Here is a 26,629-nt window from a genome sequence, read left to right on the forward strand (position 1 = left end):
CTAAGGGCTATGAGCATAGCACTCAGAGGGCCTTCCACACGTGATGAAGCACTTGGTACGGTGCCTGGGACGCTAGATACACTGTATTAGTAGGGTAATACAAATTGCTCCCATGCAATTTTGTAAGAAAAATTTTCCCTCTTAATCAAAATAGGATCAATTTTGTCTCCCTAGTAGTTTCCAGTTTTACACGGCATGCAACAGAAAAAAAATTCAGATGCTTGTTTGGTTTTTACATTTTCCAGAAATTCTACAGCCAAACCCTGGTTTTCCTGATTGCCCAGAGTACTCAGAAGCTTACGCTGCTGGTGCAGGGGAAAGGTCTAGAGCCACGCTTGGAATTTATTCCTTCATTTCTGGAGCTGGGGCCACTGCTGCCTTGTGCACCTGGAGATGAGGCCGAGGTGGTGGTGAAGAATCCCTGCGACTTTCCCATCGAGTTTTACTCCTTAGAATTTGACCAGCAATATCTCATAGAAGAGAAGGTGAGCGGAGACCAAAACCAAGCTCCATCTTCCTACCCATGCTGGGCCCCGCCACGTGCTCAAGCTCTTCTCTCTGCATGGACAACCTCCTCCTGACCTTGGCCTCTTCTTCCCCTTGAACCCTTCCTCATCAATTTAAAGATCGTGCAGTAGCCTTTCCTGACCTACTTTCCTTGCGCTGAGCAGAATTCATTGCTTCTTTGTGATCTCATTATACATTTTAAACATCTCATTGAAAAACCAATACATGCTCATGGTTAAAATTCAAACAGTAAAGAATACATGCAGAGCCAGCCCTGATGGACTAATGGTTAAATTTCAGCACACTCTGCTTCTGCAGTCCGGGTTCATTTCCCAGGCATGGAACCACATCTCTCATCTGTCAGTAGCCATGCTGTGGTGGTGGCTCACATAGAAAAACTAGAAGAACTTACAAATAGAACATACAACTAGGTACTGGGGCTTTGGGGAGGGAAAAAAAAAGAGAGAGAGGAAGATTGGCAACAGATGTTAGCTCAGGGCAAATATTTCCCAGCAAAAAACAAGAAAGAATATATGCCACAGTCACTATATTTGAAGTGAGTTTCTTGTAGACAGCCTATAATTCACTCATTTTTTAATACACTCTGGCAGTCTCTGTCTTTAATTAGTATATTTAGACCATTTACATTTAATGTAATTATGTTAGGGCTTAAATCTGCCCTTTTTCCCTGTTTGTTCTGGGCTGCATGTTTTCCAATTACTCCTCCATGTCCCTTTTTTCTTAACTTCATTTTTTTAGAGCAGTTTTAGGTTCACAGCAAAACCGAGGGGAAGGTACAGAGATTTCCCATAGACCCCTTACCTCGACACATGCATAGCCTCCCCCATTATCAACATCCTCTACTAGAATGGTACATTTGCTACAATCGATGAGCCTACATTGACACATCATAATCACTTAAAGTCCATAGTTTACATTAGAGTTCACTTGGTGTTGTACATTCTATGAGTTTTGACAAATGTATAATGACATGTACCCATCATTATGGTATCATACAGAGTATTTTCACTGCCCTAAAAGTCCTCTGTACTCAGTCTATTCATTCCTCCCTCCTCCCGACCTCTGGCAACTACTGATCTTTTTACTGTCTCCATAGTTTGGCCTTTTCCAGAATGTCATGTTGTCGCAATCAGACATTATATAGCCTCTTCAGATTGGCTTCTTTCACTTAGTAATATGCATTTAAGGTTCTTCTATGTCTTTTCATGGCTTGATAGCTCATTTATTTTTAGTGCTGAATAATATTCCATTGTCTGGACATACCACAGTTTATTTATCCATTCACCTACTGAAGGACATCTTGGTTGTTTCCGAGTTTTGGCAAGTATGAGCAAAGCTGCTATAAACATCAGTGTGCAGGTTTTTGTATGGGCATAAGTTTTTGACTCTTTTGGGTAAAAACCAAGGAACGTGATTATTGGATTATATGATAAGATATGTTTAGTTTCGTAGGAAACTGCCAAATTTTCTTCCAAAGTGGTTGTGGCGTTTTGCATTCCCACCAGCAATAAATGAGAGTTCTTGTTGCTCCTCATCCTCACCAGCATTCGATATTGTCAGTGTTTTGGATTTGGCCATTCTAATAGGTACATAGTGGATTCTTATGGTTGTTTTAATGTGGATTTCCCTAATGACATATGATGTGGAGCATTTATTCATATGCTTTTTTTTAAAGATTGGCACCTGAGCTAACAACTGTGGCCAATATTTTTTTTTTTTTTTTTTTTTGCTTTTCCCCGCAGTACATAGCTGTATATTTTAGTTGTGGGTCCTTCTAGTTGTGGCATGTGGGATGCCGCCTCAACATAGCCTGATGAGCAGTGCCATGTCCACGCCAGGATCCGAACCGGCGAAACCATGGGCTGCTGAAGCAGAGCGCACGAACTTAACCACTCGGCCACGAGGCTGGCCCCTATTGTTGAGTTTTTAAGAGTTCTTTACGTATTTTGAATAATGGTCCTTTATCAGATGTGTCTTTTGCAAATATTTTCTCCCACTCTGTGGCTTGTCTTCTCATTCTCTTGACATTGTCTTTTGCAGAGCAGAAGTTTTTAATGTTAGTGAAGTCCAGCTTATCAGTTACTTTTTTCAACGACAATGCCTTTGGTGTTGTGTACAAAAAGTCATCACCATACCCTAGGTCATCTCAATTTTATTTTGTTATCTTCTAGGAACTTTATAGTTTTATGTTTTTTATTTAGGTTTATGATCCATTTTGCCTTAATTTTTATGAAGGTTGTAAGATCTGTCTAGATGGAGGTTTTTTTTTTTTTTGCACGTGAATGTTCAGTTCCAGCACCATGTATTGAAAAAAACTTTCTTTGCTCATTTTATTTGATTTGCTTCTTGTCGAAGATCAGTTGACTGTATTTATTTGGGTCTATTTCTGGGATCTCTATTCTGTTCCATCAATTGATCTAGGTCCATTTTTACTATCTCTAACCTGCTCTCGTACCTTGAGGCTGAGCTGTATGAACTACACTTTTACCTAATACCCATAGTACCCTACCTTTTAGAAACTACCTCTTAGTTCCCTACTATGAACAATAATGAAATTAGCTAGTAATCTCTTTTTCCCTCTCCCCATCACCCTTTGGTATAAAATGATATTCTTTTGCTTCCAGTTAATGCCTACAGGGTAATCGTCTCACGTACACTTCCTCCATGTCTCGCTTCCTGTACTATTTCTATAGTGTCAGAGTTTCCAATATTAAGATGAGAGAACCAAATTTCCATCATTTAGTCTTAGTTCTACACTTAAACGTATAAAGCTAAAACTTCTCCAATCGCTACTGGGATGTTTGAAGCTCATTCTCTAGTGGATTCATCAGGAAGGGATCATGGAAACAATACTCCCTGAGGACGCACATGTTTGTAACTGTTTATCTGTGGCTTTTATCCTTTATCAGTTTGATTGGAACAATATCCTTGGCTCACATTTTCGGCACTTGAATATCTTAAACGCGTTGCTCCACTGTTTTCTCTTAAGGTTTTACTGTTCATGAAGTCTGATGCTTGGTTATCTATTGCTTACCAGGTATCTATTGCAGCAAAACAAAGTACCCCCATGCTTAGCAACTTAAAGCAGTAAACATTTGTTATCTTATGTTTTCTGTGGGTCAGGAATTTCGGAATGCCTTAGCTAAGGTGGTTCTGCTTCCTCTGGACCTCCCCAAATTCGGCCCTCGAACCTTCTGTCTTCTTTACCTTCAGTGTTTATGCTCTGCCCAATTTGGATTCTGCATCCAGACGTTTTTCTCAGGATGGGATTCCATCCCTCTGGAAGGGAGTATTTTCATGAGGTCTTTTTGAAATGCTCGATGGCTTATGTTGGCACAGCACCCCCTGTTGTGGGTCAGTTTCAGTGGAAAGCAGAATCTAAGACTCCAAGACTTGCATGCAGAGGGGTTATTAAGGAGCACTCTCAGGAACAACACTTGTGAAGAATAAGGAACGTAGAACTGGGCAGAGAGAGAAGATGAACTGTGATGAGATTGCAACAGAGACTATAGCTGATCCCACAGGAAGCTGTGGACCTGGCTTGCCTCTTTAGAGTTGCCCCAATTTAAGCAAGTTGCCCAGACCTTTGTGTTTCTGCATCAACCAGTGTTTGGAATATTCCTTCCTTTACCCACTAATCTGCCGTGCCACCTCTGTCCTATGTCAACACTCCATTTATGAATGGGTCCATTCCAAGCTCTCTCTCTGATTTCATTGGTCAGTTTGTCATCCTGACATCAATACCACTCTATTACTCTAGCTTCATAAGCTCTGATATCTAGTAAGGCAATCTTCTCTCTTTACTCTTTATTAGCGTTTTAACTATTCCCAGCCCTTTGTTCTTCCATATAAATTTTAGAATGAGCTTATTAGTAGTGCTTTTCAAACAACAAAAAATGGTGATCCTGGAGAAGGGTTACCTAACAGAACAGACATTTCACACCAATAAATTAGGTCTTATAGGAAGTAATTGCTTTCTAGGACTTTATTTTACCATGGTTTATAAATATACATACATACTAGGATTGCCAAATTTAGAAGAAAGAAAAACAGCTTGCCCAATTAAATTTGAATTTCAGATAAACAACATGGAACATGTTTAGACTAGAAAAATTATTTGTTGTTTATCTGAAATTCAGATTTAACTGGGCATCCCATATTTCATCTGACAACCCTAATATACATTCTCTCTCCACCCCACCCCATCTCCACACACACACATGCACACACACACACATACTTAATACCATTTTATATGTTTCCCCCTGGATCCTCTGTTTATGAGACAACCACCTTATCCAGTTTAATATTGTCAACCACAATATTTTCTAAGAACATGTCACTCAAAGTGGATAATGGAGTTCTGTGCTTTTGTCAATGGAAAAAAAACAAAATAAAACCAATATATGTTTTTTTTAAAACAAGGAGAAAATTCTCTTCCATGTGTGAAATGCCCAGGGTCAAATGGGGCAAAACGAAGACCCCCATATCCTCAGATTCAGGCTCAGCTTTCCATTTTAGCCTCTCCCAAGAACCCCGCCCTTTGTGCACACCCAAGCCTTAGGCAGGGGCAGGGGTTTTGCAAGAGGGATGAGCAGATCCACCCAGGGCTGTGGGGAGGAAGCTTCCAGTGAGACCAACAGCAGTTTCCCTTCTCCTTGAGCAGATCTTGCGAACTCTGAAGGGCTATGATTCCTACAACACCCTGCTGCTGCCTCCCCGCATTCCGGGGGAGACGCTGCCCCTGGAGGTGTACGAGTACTATAAGGAGGTGAAGCGGTCAAAAGAGGAGCAGATGAAGGCGAAATATCTGGAATATCTGGCACAGGAGAACGGTGAGAACTCAAGGCGGAGAGCCCCTGGCTCCAGCTGCGGCCCTAGCTTCTTTGAATTATCTCTGCTGGGAGATCTGCCAGTTCCTGAGCACCTGCCAGGTGACAGGCAGGTGCTAGGTGCCTTTCATGTTTCATTTCTAACCTTTACAAAATGGTCCTGATATCCCCATTGTATGGATGCGGACAGTGAGACACATTCTGCTCTCACTAGAGTCTAGTGGGGAGTTAAGACCTAAAAACAGCTAACACAGATATAGAAGAACATTTGCTAGATACCAAACCCTGTGCTGAGGGCTTTACACATACAGATGAGAAATGAAGCACTGAGAGGCCAGGTCCACAGTTTTAAGGGGCAGAATCGGGATTTAAGTCCAGGTCTCTCTGACTTCAGAGTCCATGACGGTAACCACGATACTCCACAGCCTCCAAGCATGTGCCTAGGTACATGCAAAGTAGTAGGTCATGCACAGTAGAAATTGGTGTCCTAAGAGAGGTAAGGATGGGAGAGGTGGCCCTCCACGGTCCTCAAGGCCAGACCTCAATCGCAAAGCTGGACTGTGTTCTCATAATCTGGCCCAGCATCCCTGAGTTATCCCGTCATCCACCCAGGGACCCCCTTGGACACACTTGAGCATCAAGGTTCCTTGATGACCTGTAGGACTGTGTGGCTTGTCGTGATGTGTGTCCTGCTTCTCTGTGCCCTCACCCTGGAAAGGCACCCTCCTTGTTCTTACTTGCTCTCTTCTTCTCTGTAACAGTCATCACATGTCTAATTGTTTTCTTCAAATCTGTCTCCCCCCACAAGAAGCCCCCATAAAGGCAGTGACCACATATTCCTTACTTGTAAGCCCAGTGCATGGAACAACACCTGATACATCATAGTGCCCAATACATATGTGCTGTAAGAGTGAAGGAATAAATTGAGTGGAGTTCATTTCTCCTGCCCTTGGGCCTGTCTTGTCTCTCAGGGAGGCTAGACAGAGGTACTGGTTTGCCCTAAAAGAGATGAGAGAAGAAGGCTGCCCCTGCCCCCCGTCTCCTGATCATGCTCGTTGAACACTATTAGTTTGCTAGAACTGCCATCACAAATACCACAGACTGGGTGGCTGAGCCAACAGAAATTTATTTTCTCACAATTCTGGAGGCTAGAAGTCCAAGATCAAGGGTCAGCAGGGTTGTTTTCTTCTGAACCTCTCTCCTGGGCTTGTGGATGGCTGTCTTCCCCCTGTGTTCACGTTTTCTTCCCTCCATGTGTGTCTGTGTCCTAATCTCTTCTTATAAGAACAGCAGTCATATTGGCCTTTGGGTGGATTAGGACACCCGCATGACCTCCTTGTATCTTAATTATCTCTTTAAAGGCCCTATCTACAAATACAGTCTCATTCTGAGGTACTGGGGAGTTAGGACTTCAGCATGTGAATTTTAGGGGAACCCTTTAAGCCCATAGAAAGCACCCACTGTGTTCCAAGCACTGGGCTGAAATGCTGGAAAAAAGATCAATGAAACAAGCCCCTGTCTTTGAGAGCCCACAGTCAGGAAGCGGTGGGGGTTTGGACATTTAAACTCAGGAAGGACCCTGTTGCTCTCATCTCCATTTTTTTGTCCTTGTCCTCACACACCACAGTTGTGGGTCTCTTTTTTCATTCGGCCCATTGAAAGGTAGTCTAGAGCCAAGATCCAAGGGTCCAGTGGGAACCCAGGAAGGCGCACATGCTGCTGCTCACCAGATGCTTCTCTGAGCATCTGCTTGCTCTGAGTTCATTGCTGCAGACCGTCCTCTGCCTCCCTCACCACATCCGGGGAGGACCAGCAGCCCGAGTCAGGCCAGCATCATTCACAGGACAGCTGCAACCTCTCTGGCTCAAATCTAAATTCTCTAAACAAAAGGAAAGTCTTGGCCCTGAGGTACAGGGGGGTCATCTTATACAATCACAGCCTGACACCCACCCCAAAACTCTGTGGAGCGGAGCAGTGAGGAGGGTGCTGGGCAGACAAAAGGATGGATGTGCTTAACAATGACAGGGGGAAAGGTCCACGATAAATTAAGGAGGGAAAGCAGGCTACAAATTGGTATGGACAGTATGATCCCAAGTTCAGTTTTGAAAAATTAAAAATCTGAGAGGTTGCAGCTCTCCTGTCCTGGTATCATAAAATTAAGCTGCAATTCCTCTGTCACCATTTCTTTATCTATCTCTAGCTCTCTTTTTTTTTTTTCATTGGGGTCATAAAAGTTTACAACATTGTGAAATTTCAATTGTACATTATCACTATCTCTTTTTACAGCTGAATTTTGTAATGTTTTGCTCTTCTAAATTTTCCAAATTTTCTGGAGCAAATGTATAATTGGGGGGGGGGGGCTGTTAATGTTAAAATACAGAAACACTGGGCAGAGAACCTTCTTAACAGCTGACTGACTGCAGTTCTTGTTTATTTGAGTCGGATGGTCCAAGACGATGGTAATCAGTTCAGCGATTCTCTTTCTTGTCTCTCTTTCCTTTTCTGCCCCCATCTCTCTTGCCCCCTCCCAATTCTTCCATATGTTTTCATCCTTCACTCCCTGGCAGAAGAGGACGATGTGCCCTCATCGGAACAGGGAACCTCCGCCAGCACAAAGAGAACCTCACTGAGCCAAGGGGTCTCTGTCACATCCAACCTGGAAGAGCGACACATCCCTACCGTTGAGTCCAAGCTCTACCTAGATGAAGAGGAGGATGAGGACAGCCTGGAAAAAATAATGTTTCAAAGTAACCAAGCATTTTAGTGTTTTGTTACCACTTCTAAGCAGAATTGGGAAGACTGTTCCATGCCTTTTCTCCTTTCTTCAAAAAATGCATCCTCCGTGCCTTCTAGCACTACTAGGTGTTAATTCTATAATAAGAGTATGCCATCACTTACTTAGCCATTTCCCTTAATGTTGCAAATTCAGCTAGTTTCCAATATTGTTTTTCAGCAGGAGAGATTCCCAAAAATGAAACTGAGTCAAAGAGTGTGTGTATTTTCAATTCTAGTGGCTGTAGATAAATTATTAACCAAAAGGGCCCTCCCATAGACCACAGCGAGGGGCGAGGACTGCAGCAACATTTGTAGCAGATTGCATGTCATTTTAAAACAACAACAGTTACAAAGAAAAAGTTGTTTCCATTTCCATCAGAAGCCGTGTGATTTCTGGGTGTGTCCACATGCACGCACATGCGCACACGCACAGATATATTTTTAATTTGCAGCTGACAAGATACAGAGTGTTGACAGCCAATCCACAGACGAAGTTGGAGAAGTAGAGAACAACCCAGCGAGCAAGGCGATCGCTCGCTACCTGGGCATTGATATTTCTGCAGAAGGCCGCATGGTCAAGAACCGGAAAGGCATTGCCATCATTGTCCATGGGACACCCTTGTCAGGTACGCCACAACTCGGGGCGGGGGGGGGTGTTGCTCCTTTGGGGTTTATGGCAAAGTTTGCGCGTGTAATTTTTGAGGTAATAAAAGACTCTTTTATTTGAAATTTATATACCAAAGGATTGTCCTCGAACTGTTAAATTGCCAACCTCAGAGATACGGAAGTAGAGACAGAGTGGGGACACCTCATTCTTAGTACATCTCTGAATTGCTTGAGTTTATATTTCTTCTGTCATCTAAAAACATTAAAATATTAGAGAAAAATCCAAGACATTAAATTATTTTAAAAGAGAGAGGAAAAATATGTGCGAATAAGTCCATGCATGTTCACTGCAGCATTGTTTACCATAATACAAAATTGGGAACAGGGCCGGCCCCGTGGCCGAGTGGTTAAGTTTGCACACTCCGCTTCGGCGGCCCAGGGTTTTGCCAGTTCGGATCCTGGGCGCAGACAGGGCACTTTTCATCAAGCCACGCTGAGGCGGCTTCCCACATGCCACAACTAGAAGGACCCACAACTAAAAATAGACAACTATGTACTGGGAGGCTTTAGGAAGAAAAAGGAAAAATAAAATCTTAAAAAAAAAATTGGGAGCAATTGAAGCATTCATTATGGAGAACTGGTTAATTAAACTATAGTACATTCATCCAGTGAATTACATCACCATTAAAAACAGTGTCTTGTACACCCATGTTCAAAGCAGCCTTATTCACAATAGCCAAAAGGCAGAAACAACCCACTGTTTGACAGATGAATGGATAAACAAAATGTGGTACAATGGGATATTATTCAGCCTTAAAAAGGAAGGAAATTCTGACACATGCTACAAAATGGATGGAACTTGAAGACATTATGCTAAGTGAAATAAGCCAGTCACAAAAGAACAATTACCGTAAGATTCCATTTATACAAGGTACCTAAAGTAGTCAAATTCGTAGAAACAGAAAGTGGAGTGGTGGTTTCCAGGGGCTGAGGAGAGAGGAATAGGGAATTATTGTTTAATGGATACGGAGCTTCTGTTTGGGAAGATGAAAAAGTGCTGGAAATGGATGGTGGAAAATGGCTGCACAACAATGTGCATGTACTTATGCAACTGAGCTGTACACTTAAAAATGGTTAAAATGGTAAATTTTGTGTGTAAATTTAAAAAACGTGCCATAGAAGTGTATTGAATGGATAGAAAGAGGGTTATGATACATTGTTTTGAGGAAAAAAGTGCCATACTTAGGATTTGTAATCTGTGCTAATTTCCCATTGCTACTGTAACAAACAACCACAAATTTAGTGGCTTAAAACAATGAAAATTTACTTTCTTACAGTTCTGGAAGTCAGGAGTCTAAAATGGGCAACAGGCCTGCATTCCTTCCAGAGGCTACAGGGGAGAATTCCTTTTCTTGCCTTTTCTAGCTTTTAGAAAAGTTACCTGCACGCCTTGGCTCATGGCTCCTTCCTCCATCTTCAAGGCCAGCATTGTAGCATCTTCCAGTATCTCTCTCTTTGCTTTCATCCTCATATCACCTGTTCTGACTCTGACTCTCCTGCTTCTCTCTTGTAAGGACCCTTGTGATTATATTGAGCCCACCCAGATAATCCAGGATAATCTCCCATAACAAGGTCCTTCATTTAATCACATCTGGAAATTCTCTTTACCATATAAGGTGCCATATTTGCAGGTTCCGGGAATTAGGACGCAGACATCTTTGGGGAGCCATTATTCAGCCTACCAGATAACCCATTTCTTTTTTATAAGAAATATAAATAAAATAGTTATGTATACATACTTAGCAGCCATACGCTAACTGTAATCTTTCTGTAAGAGCAAATTATGGATCTTTTTTTCTTTTCTCCTCTCGTTATTTCTGAACTTTCTGCTTTCGTTTTAATGAGCAGGTATTTTCAAATGAGAAAAAAAAAAATCAACACAAGTTATTCTTTAAGTCAAAAAAGTTTTCCCATTAGAATTGGAGACAGAACTACAAGATTTTTAAAGATTATCTGATAGAATCACTTTTTAAACTGTGGAGAAAATCCAGAGAGGATGGGGGTTGCCATAGTACATGGCGCATTGGTGGTAGAATCAGGACCAGAATCCAAGGTCGCAACTCCTGGCCCAGGTCTTCCTTCTCTTTTCTGCTGCCACCTCTGGCTGCACAAGAGACTTAGAGACAGAACACTTGGAGAGATCACTTTATGGGTGGCCTCTATTCTAGAAGCTTCTTCTGTCTAGGACACTGAGCAAATGAAAGCCAGGAAATTCAACCCCTGACTTTTTTTATAGGAAAGTCAGCCACTGCAGTCAGCATTGCCAAGTACTACAATGCAGCCTGCTTGAACATCGACTCCATTGTCCTGGAAGCCATCTCCGACAGCAACAACATCCCAGGAATTCGGGCCCGTGAGCTCTGCATCAAGGCTGCCATAGAGCAGTCCATGAAAGAAGGAGAGGAGAGTGGTAAGAGCCATTTCCTCTGACTTTTTGTGGTCAAGCGGCCAGCACCCCCACTGGTGACGCCCATCTTCTTTGTTTCCCTAACTGAGCTTTTCCACCACAGCCCAGTTGGAGGTTGACTTACAACATGCTGCCAACTTACTAGCCCAGAAGAGAATTCTCTTCACCAAGCATCTACAGCTCTCCTGGCCGCTCAGTGCAGGCATGCACTTGGCACTGCAGGCAACAGGACAATGAATAAGACATGGCCCATACCTTTGGGGGAGCAGACAGGTGCTCTTTCGGAGCAGAGGAAGATAATGTTGTAACCTGAGTATTGGCTTCTACGAAAGAGCAAGTTTGGGATGGTCGGGTACCCATAAGTGTGATATGGGGAAGATTTCATAGAAATGGGCTCTGAAAGAGCAGAAAAATGTTGATAGGCAAAGACAAAGACAAGGACATTTTAGACCAAGAAAGTAGGGAAGCTGACAGTAAACTAGAGGTGGGAAGGCAGGTTGAAGCCAATCATAGCTGACCTTGATGCCAAGATTAGGAATTTGGATTTTATTTTGAAAGAGAAGAGAAGTTGAGCAGTTTTTGCCCTACAGGAGAAATGACCAGAAAGTCACAGTAGGAAAGTAACTCTTGTGATGTCTTCTAGAGGAAGCAACAGTGAAGCTGGAAATGAACGGGCCTGGGCCAGCTGACCTGAGAGCCACCCGCGTGGCAGCGAATTGAAGGAGTGGGAGGCATTCAAGATGGTCACACCAAGATTTCTAGTCACGGAAACCAGGAAGAGAGTGACATCGTTTACCAAGATAGGGAACACGGGAGGAGGAGAAAGTTTGCTGGAGAGGGAAATTAATTGAGTTTTTGAACCCCATAGTGGTGAGGCCTGGGAAAGTAATGTCAAGCTAAAGAAATAATTGGGGGAGTCTTCCTCAACAAAGTGAGAGGGGCAGCCACTGAAGTGCAGGAAATCAGCCTTACAAGGCTCCAGAAAGAGAGGAAAGGGTTGGACAAGGCAGGATGGGACCTTGGGGAACACTGACACTTCAGGACGAGGAGAAGCCAAGGGAGGTCGAGAAGGCAGAGAGGTGGGCAATCAGGAGAGCGGGATGCAAGGAAGTCAAGGAGAGAGACAGCAGGCGGGAGAGGGGAAAGAGCTTTCTGGGGGACCGTTCCTCCTCTGGTTTTTCTCCTAGCCCTTATCACTAGTTAACATACTATTTATTTGATGTACTTATTCTATTGTCTGCCTCCCCCGACTAGAGTGTAAGCTTCTGAGGGCAGGGATTTGTGTTAGTTTTCTTCACTAATGTATTCCCCACACACAGAATAGTGCCTGGCACTTGGTAGACAGAGTAAAGATTTATAAAAGTGTATTGAATCAATAAATGAACGTAATTGGAGATTGCTGAAAGTTCGAACAGAATGAGCCCTAAGAAGAGGGCCACTGAGGTTCACAGTTCAGAGCTTACTGGTGACCTTGGAGAAAACCCTTTCAATGGAGGGGATAAGCCCAAACTGACATTTGCTGTTTGCTGTGGAGTCAACAGGCTGTACTGAAGAGGAAGCAATAAATCTACACCTGCCCATCCCATGCAGGCGCCACTGGCCACTGGAAATGTGGCTGGTCCAAAGTGAGACGTGCTATAAGTGTACAATAGATGCTGGATTTGGGAGATGCAGTATGAATAGAAGACTAAAGTGACACAGTAATGATTTTTACATATCATTTACATGTTGAAATGATCACATTTTGGGTATGTTGGGTTAAATAAAATATGCCATTAAGTCCATTTTTACTTTTTTAATGTGGCTACTAGAAAAATTTAAATTACATGCATATGAGGCTCATCTTATATGTCTATTGGCCAGAGCTGGACTAGAGCACTGTTTTCAGAAACTGGCCAGTGAAGGAAAGAAGAAGTGGAATGATATCTTGAAAGAAAGGAAAAGTCAAATAAAAACTTGTATTCATATTGTATGAGGAAGAATGGGCTTTTTAAGATACAGAGGAATAATGCTATAGACAGGGAAAGGTGCCAGGCATATGGAGAGCACAGAAGAGATTCCAGAGCAATCAGTCAAGGGGAGACAGGCCGAGGAAGAGCAGGACTCATAGTGAAGTGAGCAGGTACGGGTGGCAGGAGACTGGAACAGTCACCATCAAGGCAGTGCCTGGAGGGACATGGGGTCATGGGGCCTGGATGAACATGGGACCTACCAGCTCTATAATTGGAGTAGAATGTTGATGCAGCTGCTCCACTGATGGCTTCAGGCTCCCCCGCAGCTCCCAGGTGCAGTACAGAGTCCTTGTACCTATAATCAGCTCCTGGGGGAGGGGAGGAGGGAGCCACATGGAAAGATAAAGCAGAGTAAGTATAATGACAACTCTCAAGGGAGTTCTGGTTGCTTATTTGCTGAAATGGTCAACAAGGAGTAATGAGTGTTAACGAGTCTGCCTAAGAGCCAGAGAAACGGGGAAGCTGCCTAGCATACAGCCCTATCACCCTATTTAGGGTGCCAACAGCGTCTGATACACCCCTGTTCTCCTTCAGAGGCACGTGGTCCATCCTTGTGGAGTAGGAGCCCCAGGGGACACGATGAGACAGGACTTGCATTGTGGTTGGGGAACTAGGAGAGGCAGGAGTTTATCATAAAAGCCAAAGGCACTCTAGCAAGAGTGTTTCTGAACAGCCTTCTTGGCAAACTTTTAAATGATTACATCAACCACTGATTCTGCTCTGCTGCAGGAGCAGCAAACGCCCTACCCGAGCTATTCGCTAGCATCACCACTGCCTAGAACCACAAAAGGTCAGGTGTTAGGTTTCCAGGGCAGGGCTGTTGTGTACCAGCAGTTTCAGAAATGACCGCCCTCTGGGCTGGAAGAGAAAGTGGGGCAGACTAACATGGGATCCCCTGGGAAGATGAGCAGTGAAGAGCCCTGGACTCCAGACCAGGCTCCCAACTGACCCATCATCATCCAGTCCTTGGTGAACGGAGCCTGTTCTCCCAGCCCCACTCAGCCATCTGCAGATGTAGATGGCTTCCTGTTCCTTCAGAGAATCACAGTAGGTTTCCATGTGCCATCCCTGCTGTTATTTCCTTATTATCTTAATGTGACTTTTGATATAAACCCACTCTCTCCATGTAGCCCAGGAGACTGCTTTGAGCCAAAATGCCATGGGACAAATACGACTGAGCAGCGAGACCCTGGGCAAGTTAACCTCGGAATCCACTCTGGTAACCCCTGATGTTAAACCTGCTAAGACTGTGCGTGGGAGCGTGCTGCTCTCCAAAGGCAAGTCAGAGAGCCACGGCTCTGGGTCTCAGAAGCAGCATCACCAGCACTCATCTGAAACACCACAGGTATAAATCAGGGCTCCTAGGAAGGAGAGTTGAGATCCTTCCTCCTCCTTAGCATCCTGCAGCCAGATCAGCACAACTTCATTCCTATGGTTGCCCTCACCAGGCAGGCCTGAGTGCTGTCCCTGAACCACCACTCCTGAAAGGAGTATTCATCCAGCAGGTGTTTAGCAAGTGCCTTTAACGGTATAGGGTTAGGTGCTGGCAAAGTGAAGATAAGTAAAGCAAATTCCATGCACTCAAGCTGCACGAAGAGTCTGATGATGGAGATGACCACACATTCAAATATTTGTAAAATATTGAGATTAGAGACAAAAGAGGGGTGTAGCAAGAATTAGGTTGAAACATATGAAATCATCAATCTTCAACCATTTGGGAGCTCCATAACAGTAATTTCATATGGTTCAACCTAATACTTACAGAATGCTAAGGAACCAGTAATGTAGGTTGCAGGAGGGCTGCAAGGGAGTCTTGGAAAGTCATAAAGAAGTTAGAGAGTTTGAGCCACATGCCAAGGGACTTCAAGAACAATCTTGGCAGAATAGCAGGTGCTGAAGCCAGAGACAGTGGATGGCGCTGTGAGAGACAGGTGAGTGATGATTTGTCAATGGGAAAGCAGAGTCAAGTGAGTATAGGCTTCTAAGATGTTTGAAAGAAAAGGGAAAAATATGAGTATTCATTAGAAAAGCAAACCCTGGGTCAGAAAGGAGGTGGAGACACAAGCAGGTCTATAGAGACAGGAGCTCCTGGAGAAGTATAAGGTGACGATCCACCCAAGAGGAAATGAGATTCCAGGAGGAGGAAGGAAGGGCAGGATTAAGCATGGTTAAAGGAGATGGGAGCCAGCTTGCTCTAGAGTCAGTAAGGTGAAAACAGACGGAGTACGTGTAGGGGAAGCGGGGTGGAGAGCAGATTGGAGAAGGTCTTGCTGAATGGCTCTAGGCAGGATGCAAGGTCTTTCCAGGAAGTATTGAGGAGGTTGGGTTGCAGAGCGTGCTTGAGGGAAGTGGCAAAGCACTGATGCGTCCACTGAGGAATAGAACCAGAAATTGGTGGTGGACAAAAGAAAAGATAGTTGAAAAGTCTGATGGCCCAGCCAAGACAGGAAGCTACAACTTCACAGTAAGATTTGTCTAAGTGGCCCCTTTCAGCCCTCATTCAGAGGCAGAGAGAGAAGTTGTTATCATTGCAGGGGTCGGGGTGTGCTCAGAACAAAGGGCAAGGGAGTTGCGAGTGGCACCAGTCTGGGAAGTCCAGTCTAGATAGACAAGGAATTAAGAGGAGGACAATAGAATGGGGGAAGCAGGAAGACTGAAAACGTCTGTGGGTCTTGTTATAGTCTGAGAGCGCTATAGTGGGAGTGGGAGAGGCAGATGTTTCCGAGAAGCTTGCTGAGGTGGATAGAGCAGAGGTGAAGGTCCTTATAGGAGAGGAGGACCACATATTGGATGGAGCAGATGAATGGAGGGTTGGCGGGGCAAGTGGATGACGGAGGGTTGGATGGGGCAAGTGGTTGGAGTGGAGGTGAAGATCTTCGTGTGAAAGGAGGTATGCGGGTTGGATGGGGCATCCTGCAGGACCGAATTTGTGCCAGATAATGTCTCTGATCTTCACTTCAGTCCCACATTCTTCTAATATCTTGGAAACTAAAAACATTGACTCAGTTTCTTTTGGAGCATCATCCTTTTAACCCTCTTTTCTAAGGTCTAATTTGATGTTCTTTACGTAGATGTTTATGGATGAACTAAAACATATATTTGTATTAAATAGGGTGTCATGGAGAATCATTTACTTTGGTTTGGTTCTGTCCATCTGGACAGTGAAATAAGGCTTTTAGACTACATCAAAGGCAGCAGAAAACCCCAATTCTGACTCAAATCCCCTTTCAATAAGTAGGGAACTTAGAACTTCTTCAAGACCACATTAGAAATCAGAGCTCCCACATGTGGCTGCCTGCTGCACTCCAGTGTGACAAGACTCAAATGGTTTGGACACAGTCACCCTGTCAGAGTGCCTTAGCCAGAGATGGCTGTTTGGTCTTCTAAAGCTCTCCGAAAACATGAACTCTCCAATAACTAAAACTTTACTCATATTGCAAGTGGGAAGAAATGTGTAACATGTCGTATAATGAAGAAATGACCTGTAATATAAGGTCATGTATTTCTAAATCACCTTGTTCCAGGAAATCACCAGTTAGACATCCTGATCTTTTGAATGATATTTAATCCAGCGCTCTCACTTCTCAGTTCCATGGCCTCCTCAGCTGCTCACTATGATGACCATATTCTAGACTTTGTTCATCGTTTCCCATAAACTCCGGGATCTCTACATCGCACATCCTACTTCCTGACGACCATCTTCTAACTTTCCAGATGACTTATTCTGATAAGTATTGGTCACATTGAAACCTCCAATCCACATTTTCACTGCCTCGCACCCCCTTCACTTATCCAGTTTGGATTTCGTGGTCTGTCATTATGGGTGCTCCCTTGCCCCTTCATTGTACTCTCCAAGCAAAACTTCCTCCTGGTAAAGCCCATTCTCCACCTCCTCCTTGCAGGGCAGCTGAACACAGCTAGAGGAAAGCCTCGTCTCTCCTTAATGGTCTTAATTTAAATTTGAGACCTCAAATCTCAAGTGGATCCTTTATCTGCCCTAGTAAATTTGTCCTCCATCTCTTCAAGATAACTATTTTGTTGCTGTCATCATTCTCCAAACCTCTAAGACACCTTCTTCTTCCTCATTCTCAGCTAATGATCTTTCTTATGACTTCATGGAGGGAGCAGCAGCAACCAGAAAATCACCACTTCATCCTCCCACCACCAAAGCTACCCTCCAGCCTTCACCCTGACCCAGTGCCATCCCTTCCCTGTGCCTGAGTAACTGCCCCAGCTCTCATCCAAGGCCGTCTATGCTCCTGTGCACTGGTCCCCACCCCTCCTGTCTTACTCAAGGGCTACTTCCTGCAGTTATCCCCTCTCTCCCATTTGTTTTTTTCCCTATCTGTTGGATCCTTCCCATCAGCATCTATGGGCGTTGTGTTACTTCTCATCTGCAAAAAGACTTTCCTGTGACCCCAGATCCCCCTCCAGCTATTACCTCATCTCTCAGCTCCTCTTCATTGCTATTCCTCCAAAGAATTGCTGTGTGACTGCCTCCTCATCCTCATCACCATTCTCTCTTTCAACTATTCCAATGAGGCCTTTGTCCTCACCACACCACTGGCTGCTCTTCTCAAGATCATTGGCATTCATCTTGCCAAATCCAGTGGCCAGTTTTCTGTCCTCATCTCATGTGACCTCTTGGCAGCTGATAGCCCCCTCCTCCTGGAAGCACTTCTTCATTTGACTTTCAGAACACTGTGCTCTTCTACTTTCCCTCTGCCTCCTTAACAGCTCCCTCCATTCCTCCAGTTCCTCCATCTCCTCCAGATTCCTAGTTTTTTGGAGTAGGCTAAGACTAAGTCATCTACTCTTTTCTTTTTGTTTTCTACCTTTTCTTTACAGGTGATTTCATCCAGTTCTATCTCCAGCCCTAACTTCCCCCCAAGCTCAGGTTCATGTATATAAACTTGCATTCAGTATCTCTATTGAATGGCTTAGAGGCATCTCAAAATTTGTATGTCCCAAAAGTGATTCTTGCTCCCCTCCCAAACAAAACGTAACATTGTTTTTCCCTCAGTCTTTCCTTTCTTAATAAATAACTTCATTTTTCAATTTGCTCAGGTCAAAACTCAAGGAGTCATTCTTGATGCCTCTTTCTTTCACATCCCAAATCCTATTGGCTCTACTTCCAAAATACATCTTTTATCAACCACTTCCACTGTGACTGTGCTCATCCCTGCCACCATCATCTCCTGCCTTGACCTTGGAGATAGCTAACTAACCCGTCTTCCTTCTTCCACTCCTGTTACCTCATGCATCAGATACAGTGGTCTTTTAAAAATAAAAATCAGATCATTTGTCTGCCTGAAACATGCCAACGACTTCCCATACTACTTGGAATAAAACGCAAGTTCCTTACATGACTTTCAAGCCCTGCATGTTCTGGCCTGACTACGTCTTAGACTCTAACCAGCCTCCCCATCGCTTTCTCAGTTCCTGTCACACTGGGCTCCTGCTTGCACCCCAAATACCCACAAGGACACTCGTGTGAAGGGAGCTTGCTGTGTCCTCTCAGAAAGACTCTTCTCTCAGGATCTTGTCTCATTCTTCTACATTGCCCGGGTAACGTGACCACCCTCTCTAAAGAGCCATAGTCCAATCCTGTCATTGTGCTTTATTCCATTGCCTGATTATTTTCTCCCAAGCTCTCATCACTCTCTGAAATTATATGACTGATTTTATGTATTCATGTGCTTCTTTTTTATCTCCTTCATTTGAAAGTAAAGACCACACAGGCAGCAATACTGCTGGCCTTGTTTGTTGCTGTAACCCTAGTAACAAAAGGGTCCCAGTGCATAATAGCTGCTCAATAAATATTTGTTCAATGAATGAACCAAAAAATGAATGTATGTGCTGTTCAGTCCATACACAAAGCACCTTCCACCGTGTTCCCTCTTGAAGCTTACAACAATTCTGGAAGGAAGGAATCTTCCACATTACAATGCACTTTTACAGGTGAGGACATGAGGCCCAGAGAGATTGTATGATTTTCCCAAAGTCACATGGCTTGTAAGTGTAGGAGTTGTCGGGACACAAAACTGGATTCTAACTCCTGGTCCTTCTCCCGATTAACAGATTTCCTCCAGCCCTCTCCCCTCGGGGCCCACGCAGCGCCGGCTCAGCGTCAGCGCCAGTATCGGAGGTGAGACGGGCCTCATGAGTTGCGTGCTCCCCGAGGAACTCTTCACTCAGATCCTGGCCAAGCGCTTACAGGTGCGTCCAGCCCACCTGCACGTTGCTGCAGGGCTCACACACTAGTCCCATGCTGGGGGCTGAGATTCTGAACCATCGCCCACCCACAACAGCTCAGAACCCAGGGGCCCTGCAGAGGAAAGATGGGTTTCTTCCCCCCAACAGTCACTTACTTGTCCTTTTGGCAGCCCTCGTCAGTCCCTGACCCGGGCTCAGTCTGCTGCCTGAAGCCATTCACCTTCTTAAAGGACCAGTGAGCAGAAAAGTTTACACATTAAAAGAGAAAAGTCACATACAGCCCTACAGTGGTGTGTTAAAAATTACAATGTAGAGCCACTAAAAGTTAGAATTTAGAGCTATGTTAATTGCTGTAAAAATATGTTTGCAATATGTGATTAGGTGAAAATTACAGATTATTAAATAGTGTGGAAAGCACAGTCACATGTCTATAAAAATATTTATAAATGTATATCACACACAGTAAAAACTCTTCAAGTACATGTTAACTGTGGTTATCCTTGGGTAGCAGGATTATAGACTTTTAGTCTTCTTTATACATTTCTGAATTATTTTACAATAACATATTGCTTTTAAAGTCAGAAACACCGTAACTCCATTTAAAAAGTTTTTTTTTCTTAAGTGTTATACGATTAAAGAAAAGAAAACAAGATCAGCGGGATTTGGGGGAGGGTAGCACTTCAGCCTGTTTGCTGCTGGTGGTTTTGAGAGAGCTAAATTGCTCACCGGGCCCTGGAGTTGTGTGTTTGCTTTGGATTTGCAAACTGAGCTACAATATTAATTGCACAGTTAAATATAACAAAATTAGAGTTGAGGTTCCCAGAAGAGGAGGACTGTCCTCACTGGAAATGATTTATGCTAATACTGCTGCATTAAAGGTACTATCACTCTCAACCGATTTGAGTGAGGGACTCTAATAAGTGTGCAGGTGTTTCATGCATCAGGTTAAAGGCTGAGAACATTGGTAAAGTCCATAGTAAACCAGTAGAGCTGAGCCACTCAGAGGGGTGTCTTCGCTGAGACATGGAGCTTGGCACTGCTTCCTTCATCGACAAAGTCTTGCTACAAAGCAAAAGATGGCAGCCGAACTATTTAGTGACATAGTTGATTTATGTTCTGACACAAGATTGTCGTTTCATCGAAAACTGGTGGTAATCAGTTTCCAGCCAGTGGTGGCCGATCTAGGCACTGTGCTTGGAGTAACACTGCAGCAGAGCAGAGGCTGTTCTTCAGTGGTTAGTATTATTAAAATCATCACCCTCCAAGGCAGTAATACCACTTAGGAAGATACAAACAGCCCATCTGCTGCCGCTCCGCTGCTGCCTGTTATTCCATGGATGGCGACATCTTTCCTTTGCATCTTCTTTCCTTGCACCTCATGGCTCTTCCTAGACCCTCACTTTAATATTTGATTTGTTTTCTTTATTTCTATAGAGGCAGAATAAACCCTTTATTATACAAATACATGTGATAAAGATCTTTTATGACTGACAAACTATTTTTATTCCTTTATTTTGTAAAAACACCTTACATTTAGCAAGGGGAAGAGCAGTTTAATGGAATTTCATCGGGGCCCAGTAGGTCTGCAGAACCAATTGCAACACCAGTAACAGCACCAACACAACAGCAAGCAGCTTTCTCCATAGAGAACGGAGGCTCTGTGGCCATGGTAACCGTCTCTGCTCTCTCTGGTTTCAGCTGAGCGACTGCTACCGAGGAGTGGTGTTTGACAGCCTCGAGACTCTCTTTGCTCGGAACTGCGCTACCACTCTCCTCTGCCTGCTGAAGGCCATTGGCAACCGGGAGCACATCTACGTTCTCAACATGGCCCAGGATTACACAGCCATGAAGGCCCAGGAGAAAGCCAAAAAGGAGCAAGAAGGCAAAGTTCCATACCCTCCTGGGCTGTCCTTCCCAAGCGCTTACAGATCTTTCCTTTAAACAGAGCTTTAGACTTTTGAAAATGCTTCCCTGCCGTGAAATTTACTAGGGTTAAATGAAGCTTTCAGGTCTGCCGTCTCATTGGCGCCCCACCTCTGCCCTGGACAGTGGCTGGGAGCTCTTATTTCTACTTTGCATCTAAGGGAACTGAGACACAAGTGACCTGTTGAGGTTGTAGAATGAAAGATGAATGCAGCTCTTCTGGCAACAGACACATTCCTCTCTCCCCGGTACCACACCTTTCATCTTCTCTATAATTACCACCAACCTGAGGGGAACACGCCTCGGGTTCCATCCTGACTCAGGTGACCAGTTAGCCTAATGGTTTTGTTTAAGCCAACTGTGCATTTCCTGTAAAACTAGAGGTGCTGATAAACTTTACAAAACCACTTCTACATTTTAACCTACTGTGTACCAGGCAGCACGGCAGACATTTTGTACACTTTAAATATCGTTAAATGACGCTTTGGGTCACTTAATCCTCACGATGACCCTGTGAAGGTTATTGTCCCCGTTGTACAGATGAGGAAAATGAGGCTCAGAGATATAAAGTCTTGTGTAAGATCAAACAGCAGATTAGTAAGGTCTGCATAACTGTAAAACCTTTGCTTTTTCTGTCATTACACCAGTGGCCTGGAAAAAATGTTCAGTGATTGAAAAATAGATACACACACACAGTACTGTTAGCTTAAGTTCCCGATTTAGTCAGAAGCAGACTTAGCAAATCTTGGCCCCCAAGGGAGCAGGTGACACTGTGCCTGGGAGGGAGAGTCCTGCTCTGGCCTCAGCTTTGGCTACATTCCTGCCCTTCCTCACTTGGCCTTACCTCTCTCTTCTAGAACAATCTACACAAATCATAATGCTCTTCCATTTAAGGAAGTATTTACAAACACCAGGCTGTCTTAGTTCTTAAAAAGAATTTGACTGTTTCCTTATATTCTCATCAAGAGAAAAATCAGGCAGAATGACCAGGCATCCCCCAGCAGTATTTTGACCTCCAGCTTCCTGGTTTTCCAGAAAGCTCATTTCCTCATCATGACCAACTGGAAAGAAAATATCACCTTTCACTTTCTCAATTATCTTTGGATTGAAGTGTCTCACAGTTGTGTTATGAGCTCCTCTCCCCTAAATCATCTGCATTTGAAAAAGTCCTGAGGCAGCCTACAGTAACAATATTATTATGTTAAAATCTACTTTTTATTGAACATTTATGAACGTGCCAGGCGCTAGGCCTGGTGCTTTGCATAATTGCTTATTCGATCCCCACAACAACCTGTCATTATCCCTTAGTAAGTGTCAGAGAAAGAATTCAGATGCTCAAAGCTCAAACCTATAAGAATGAAAGGTGAGAATGTTGTGCAGTGAAGTGTGAAGAAGCCAAGTGTCTTCATGCTGAGTATTAACCACACTTCTAGACCTGGAATCTGTAGGGTGTGGAAGACAGTTCCAGTTGGTCTGCAAGTGGTTCTGTCACCCTGAGCACCTTGGTGGCATGTGCTCATAATGGATAAAGTCAGCGGGTGGTATATTAGTTTCTTATGACTGCTGTAACAAATTACCACATCTTGTGGACTTAAAACAACACGGATTTATTCTCTTCCAGTTCTGGAGGTCAGAAGTCCTAGAATCGAGGTGTCAGCAAGGCTGCATTCCTTTGGAGGCAATGAGGGAGAGTCCTTTTCCTTGCCTTTTCCAGCATCTAGAGGCTGCCTGCATTCCTTGGCTCATGGCGCCTTCCTCACAGCCCTCTGACTTCTGCTTCCATTGTCACATCTCCTTCTCTGCCTCTGCTTCGTTGTCACATCACTTCTCTGACTCTGACCCTCCTGACTCCCTCTTATAAGGACCTTTGTGATTAGATTAGGCCCACTCAGATACTCCAGGATAATCTCCCCTACTCAAGGTCCTTAACTTAATCACCTCTGCAAAATCCTTTGTGCCAGGTAAGGTGACATATTGACAGGTTCTGAGGATTGGGACATGAATGTCTTTGGGGCCTACTCTTCAGCCTGCCACAGATGGAGACCAATTTTGGAACAAGTGCAGGAAATTCTACCAGAGATTACGGGTGCCAGCTGCTGTACCATCACCTCTCACTGTCTCAGACGGTCTGCAGCCTGTTTAGTCTGAGAGCAAAGCCACTGAGGGACCCCACAGCCAAAGCTGGTGAGTGACTTTTCTTCACCTTCCTGTCTCTTTTCCCCCAACAGAGCACAAACTCAGGGAAGCACTCGAGAAAGAGAAGGAGCGTCTCCAAAATATGGATGAGGAAGAATATGATGCCTTGACAGAGGAGGAGAAAATCACGTTTAACCGAGAAGTTCAGCAGGCCCTCCTGGAGAGGAAGAAGAGGTCAGAATCAAGGGCTGGCCAGAGCAGAAGTGGTTCCCCTGAGAGCATGACTGGGGTCATCCTCCACGGGGACAGCAGTGGCCATGGGAGACCTGGGAGGATGACCTGCTGAGAGCAGGAAAACACATCTTGCCCATCTTGGGTCCTGGTTGCTGCAGCTTTTCAGGGTTTCTCCCATTCTCTTCTCCTTCCTTCTGCCTGGGGGAGTTTGGGTCTGGGGGAAGGTTATGGAATGTAATGGATGAAGGGGCTTCTGGCCTCTGTGAACTCCTGGGGCTCCCACTGGCTCTCCCTGACAACCACCCCCTAGGAGTGGCTCATCAACCTCTGTGCTCAGGTGTCCACTGCTGGTGACTGAGGGGCCACTCTCTTAACATGGGCATGGTGCTTGCTCCCCAGAACTCAGTCATTTCTCCTCCTTCCCTGGCCACCATCTTGGCCTTTGGTGGTGCTGCCCATCCCCTGAGGCCTGGCTGCCTCTCCCGCTTGATCCTCAGGCTGAGCAGCTCACCAGAGACCCTACACAGGCTCCTAAGCTAGCGTTCTCAGCCACCTTCTGTGCCTCTCACTGAGGATCACACGGGAACAACTGGATCCCCTCCACACCACCCAGGGCCCAGGGGACTCGGGGCCCATATCTCAGGCCATCTCAGATACAGGTAGGCAGTGGGACATATGTCCTTTCTGCCCTCAGATCTTCAAACATGCCAGTGGAGGGGGGTTCTATTGCCTACCCCTCCCTAGGATTCCAAACATCTGAGCGGGCAGAGCTAAGACACTTGCCTACAATCTAACCCCCTTCTCTCCTCTCCCTCCACCTCCAGCCTCTTTCCACTGACCCCAAAAGAGCTTTTGTGTCCCCTCAGCCCCTGCAGTATACCCTCATCTCTTCTCCTGCTGGTCCATTGTAAGACTGCCCAGTCCTCAGAGGTATGAAAAGTCTAGCTTTGGGATTCCGAAGGAATCTTTTCCTTCTCATCCAGGCCATTGCTCTCAGGCATTTATCTCATGGTGGACTTAAAAAATGCAGATCTGATCCTCAAAGCTCAGCAGTGACTTCTTTGTGTCACACACACACAAAGTAATGAAGTAATGATGAGTCAGCTTCCGTGGGCGGAGAGCCACAGCAACCGGGAACAACTAGGGACGCCTGGAGATGAAAATAGATGGGTTTTGTATTTTCAGAAATGCTCTCCCCTCCACGCTTGTTTGTATTTGGTGCCCGCCCTTGGTGCCCTCTTTGCCATTAGCGGCAGGGCAGAGGCAGCTGAATCCAGAGCAGGAAGAGAGAGAGAGAGAGAAGAGCAGAGGAATGTGGAGTTCAGGTTCGGCTCCATGGCTCCAAGCTAGCCATGGTAGGGGCTGCTGTTAAAAACACCAGTTCTTGCTGTCTGAACAGCAAACGTGACCGGGTAGGAAGCTGGGCCTCACCTGTGCTAATATCAGAACAGTCTCTGAAAGTTGCTTTTATAAAGTGCTAACATCAGGCTTATTCTCAGGCCTTGCCTTGCTCCTATGAAAGGAGATTGGAATAGAAATACAGATTAGTTGAGACTTCCTCTTCGTCGAGTTTCAGTTCATTAGTTTTGCTGAATGACCGTTCGAAGATAGACGTGAGCCATCCTTTCTCCCTTCTTGCCTCTCTCCCTCTTTCCTTCCTGTTTACCCAGCTTTCTTTTGTTCTTTCTTTTCATGCCCAAGAAAGCTCTGCGCCTTGTCCCCTGACCAGGCGATTCCAGGCCGAGGAGGGGCTCGGGCAGGAGGGCCTCTGAACTCTGTTTTCTCTGCCTGGTTTGATGAAGGGAGCTGGAGAGACTGGCAAAGGAGATGCACGAAAAGAAGCTACAGCAGGAGCTTGAGCGGCAAAAGGAAGAAGATGAGCTAAAAAGGAAGATCAAAAAGCCAAAGCCAGGAGCAGTAAAGGAGGAACCGCCCCTGAAGAAATCCCAAGCAGCAAACCGGCAGGTAGCACCCCTCCCCTGCTCCTGACCCAGCGGCGGAAGCAGAGGGCTCAGCTGTCATAACCAGCCGCTCAATCAGCACGTTTCCCCTCCAGAAAAGTGACCTGATACTGTTTGGATTTTGTGGTGGTGCAGAAGCCATGAGGAAAGGGACCAGCATTTGTTGAACACTGATTGTGTGCAAAGCGCTCTGTGTGTACTTTACGTAGTCCTGTCATTTGGGCATCCCACCCAGCCTGCGAGGTCCAGAGACACAAACTCTGTCTGAGGTCGAGAGAGATGAGGTTGCAGTTCCAGGACCGCCTCCAGTTATGTCTGACCACAGTCCTTGCTCTTTTCACTTTCCCCTACAGTCCCCTGGATAGTGCTAAATAGGCTAGTATTAAAGATTTGTCTCCATAAGACACAAAGTCATGAAGCCCCTGCCTTCAACCAAGAGCTCATCCTTAACAACAATCAAGGAAGATGCTCTGGCGTAAATTTGTCCTTGCAGACAGGAACCAACCGTTTATCAGCCTGTCAAGCTTAGCAGTCACGTCTCAGCCCACTGTGACATGGGAAGGGCAGGTGGCCAGCACAATGCCCAGGTGGCAATTGTGGCCAAGAGGTGTCGCTACTGGGGTGCACAGCAGCTGTTTCAGCACTGGGGTGTCAGGGTGAAGCTAGAGCCAGACTCCAGACAAGGTGCACACTGGTCCCAGTAGGTGAGCGTGAGACAATGACCACATATGGGTAGACATAAGGGCAGAGGAATCAGTGTCCAGGGGTCCCGCTCAGATAGCGCTCAGGAAGGACAGAGCCTGAGTACACAGAACAAGTCCTCCCTCACAGGGCCTTTCTTCCCTACAAAATCCACTTCTCCACGGGATAGGCTGTCCAGACAGAACTCTCGGTGTCTTGGCAGGGACTCTGTAGACGGGGAATGATACAGTAGCAGCC

The 26,629-nt window shown here is 45.0% G+C and overlaps 1 protein-coding gene across 8 annotated transcripts in view; it reads left to right on the forward strand.

Annotated features, from left to right (window-relative positions):
• Positions 1 to 26,629, forward strand: part of HYDIN (HYDIN axonemal central pair apparatus protein) — a 335,679-nt gene that overhangs the window by 226,407 nt on the left and 82,643 nt on the right. For all 8 annotated transcript variants that reach the window (XM_046683578.1, XM_046683582.1, XM_046683583.1 and 5 more), the window contains 10 exons: positions 246 to 485; positions 5,195 to 5,363; positions 7,928 to 8,107; positions 8,588 to 8,761; positions 11,038 to 11,211; positions 14,351 to 14,565; positions 19,302 to 19,439; positions 21,135 to 21,318; positions 23,588 to 23,729; positions 25,532 to 25,694. In XM_046683578.1, the coding sequence (XP_046539534.1) occupies positions 246 to 485; positions 5,195 to 5,363; positions 7,928 to 8,107; positions 8,588 to 8,761; positions 11,038 to 11,211; positions 14,351 to 14,565; positions 19,302 to 19,439; positions 21,135 to 21,318; positions 23,588 to 23,729; positions 25,532 to 25,694 (1,779 nt within the window). The remainder of the gene's footprint in view (positions 1 to 245; positions 486 to 5,194; positions 5,364 to 7,927; positions 8,108 to 8,587; positions 8,762 to 11,037; positions 11,212 to 14,350; positions 14,566 to 19,301; positions 19,440 to 21,134; positions 21,319 to 23,587; positions 23,730 to 25,531; positions 25,695 to 26,629) is intronic.

The sequence above is a fragment of the Equus quagga genome, chromosome 13 (genome assembly GCF_021613505.1).
Source record: "Equus quagga isolate Etosha38 chromosome 13, UCLA_HA_Equagga_1.0, whole genome shotgun sequence".
Taxonomy (NCBI): Eukaryota; Metazoa; Chordata; class Mammalia; order Perissodactyla; family Equidae; genus Equus; species Equus quagga.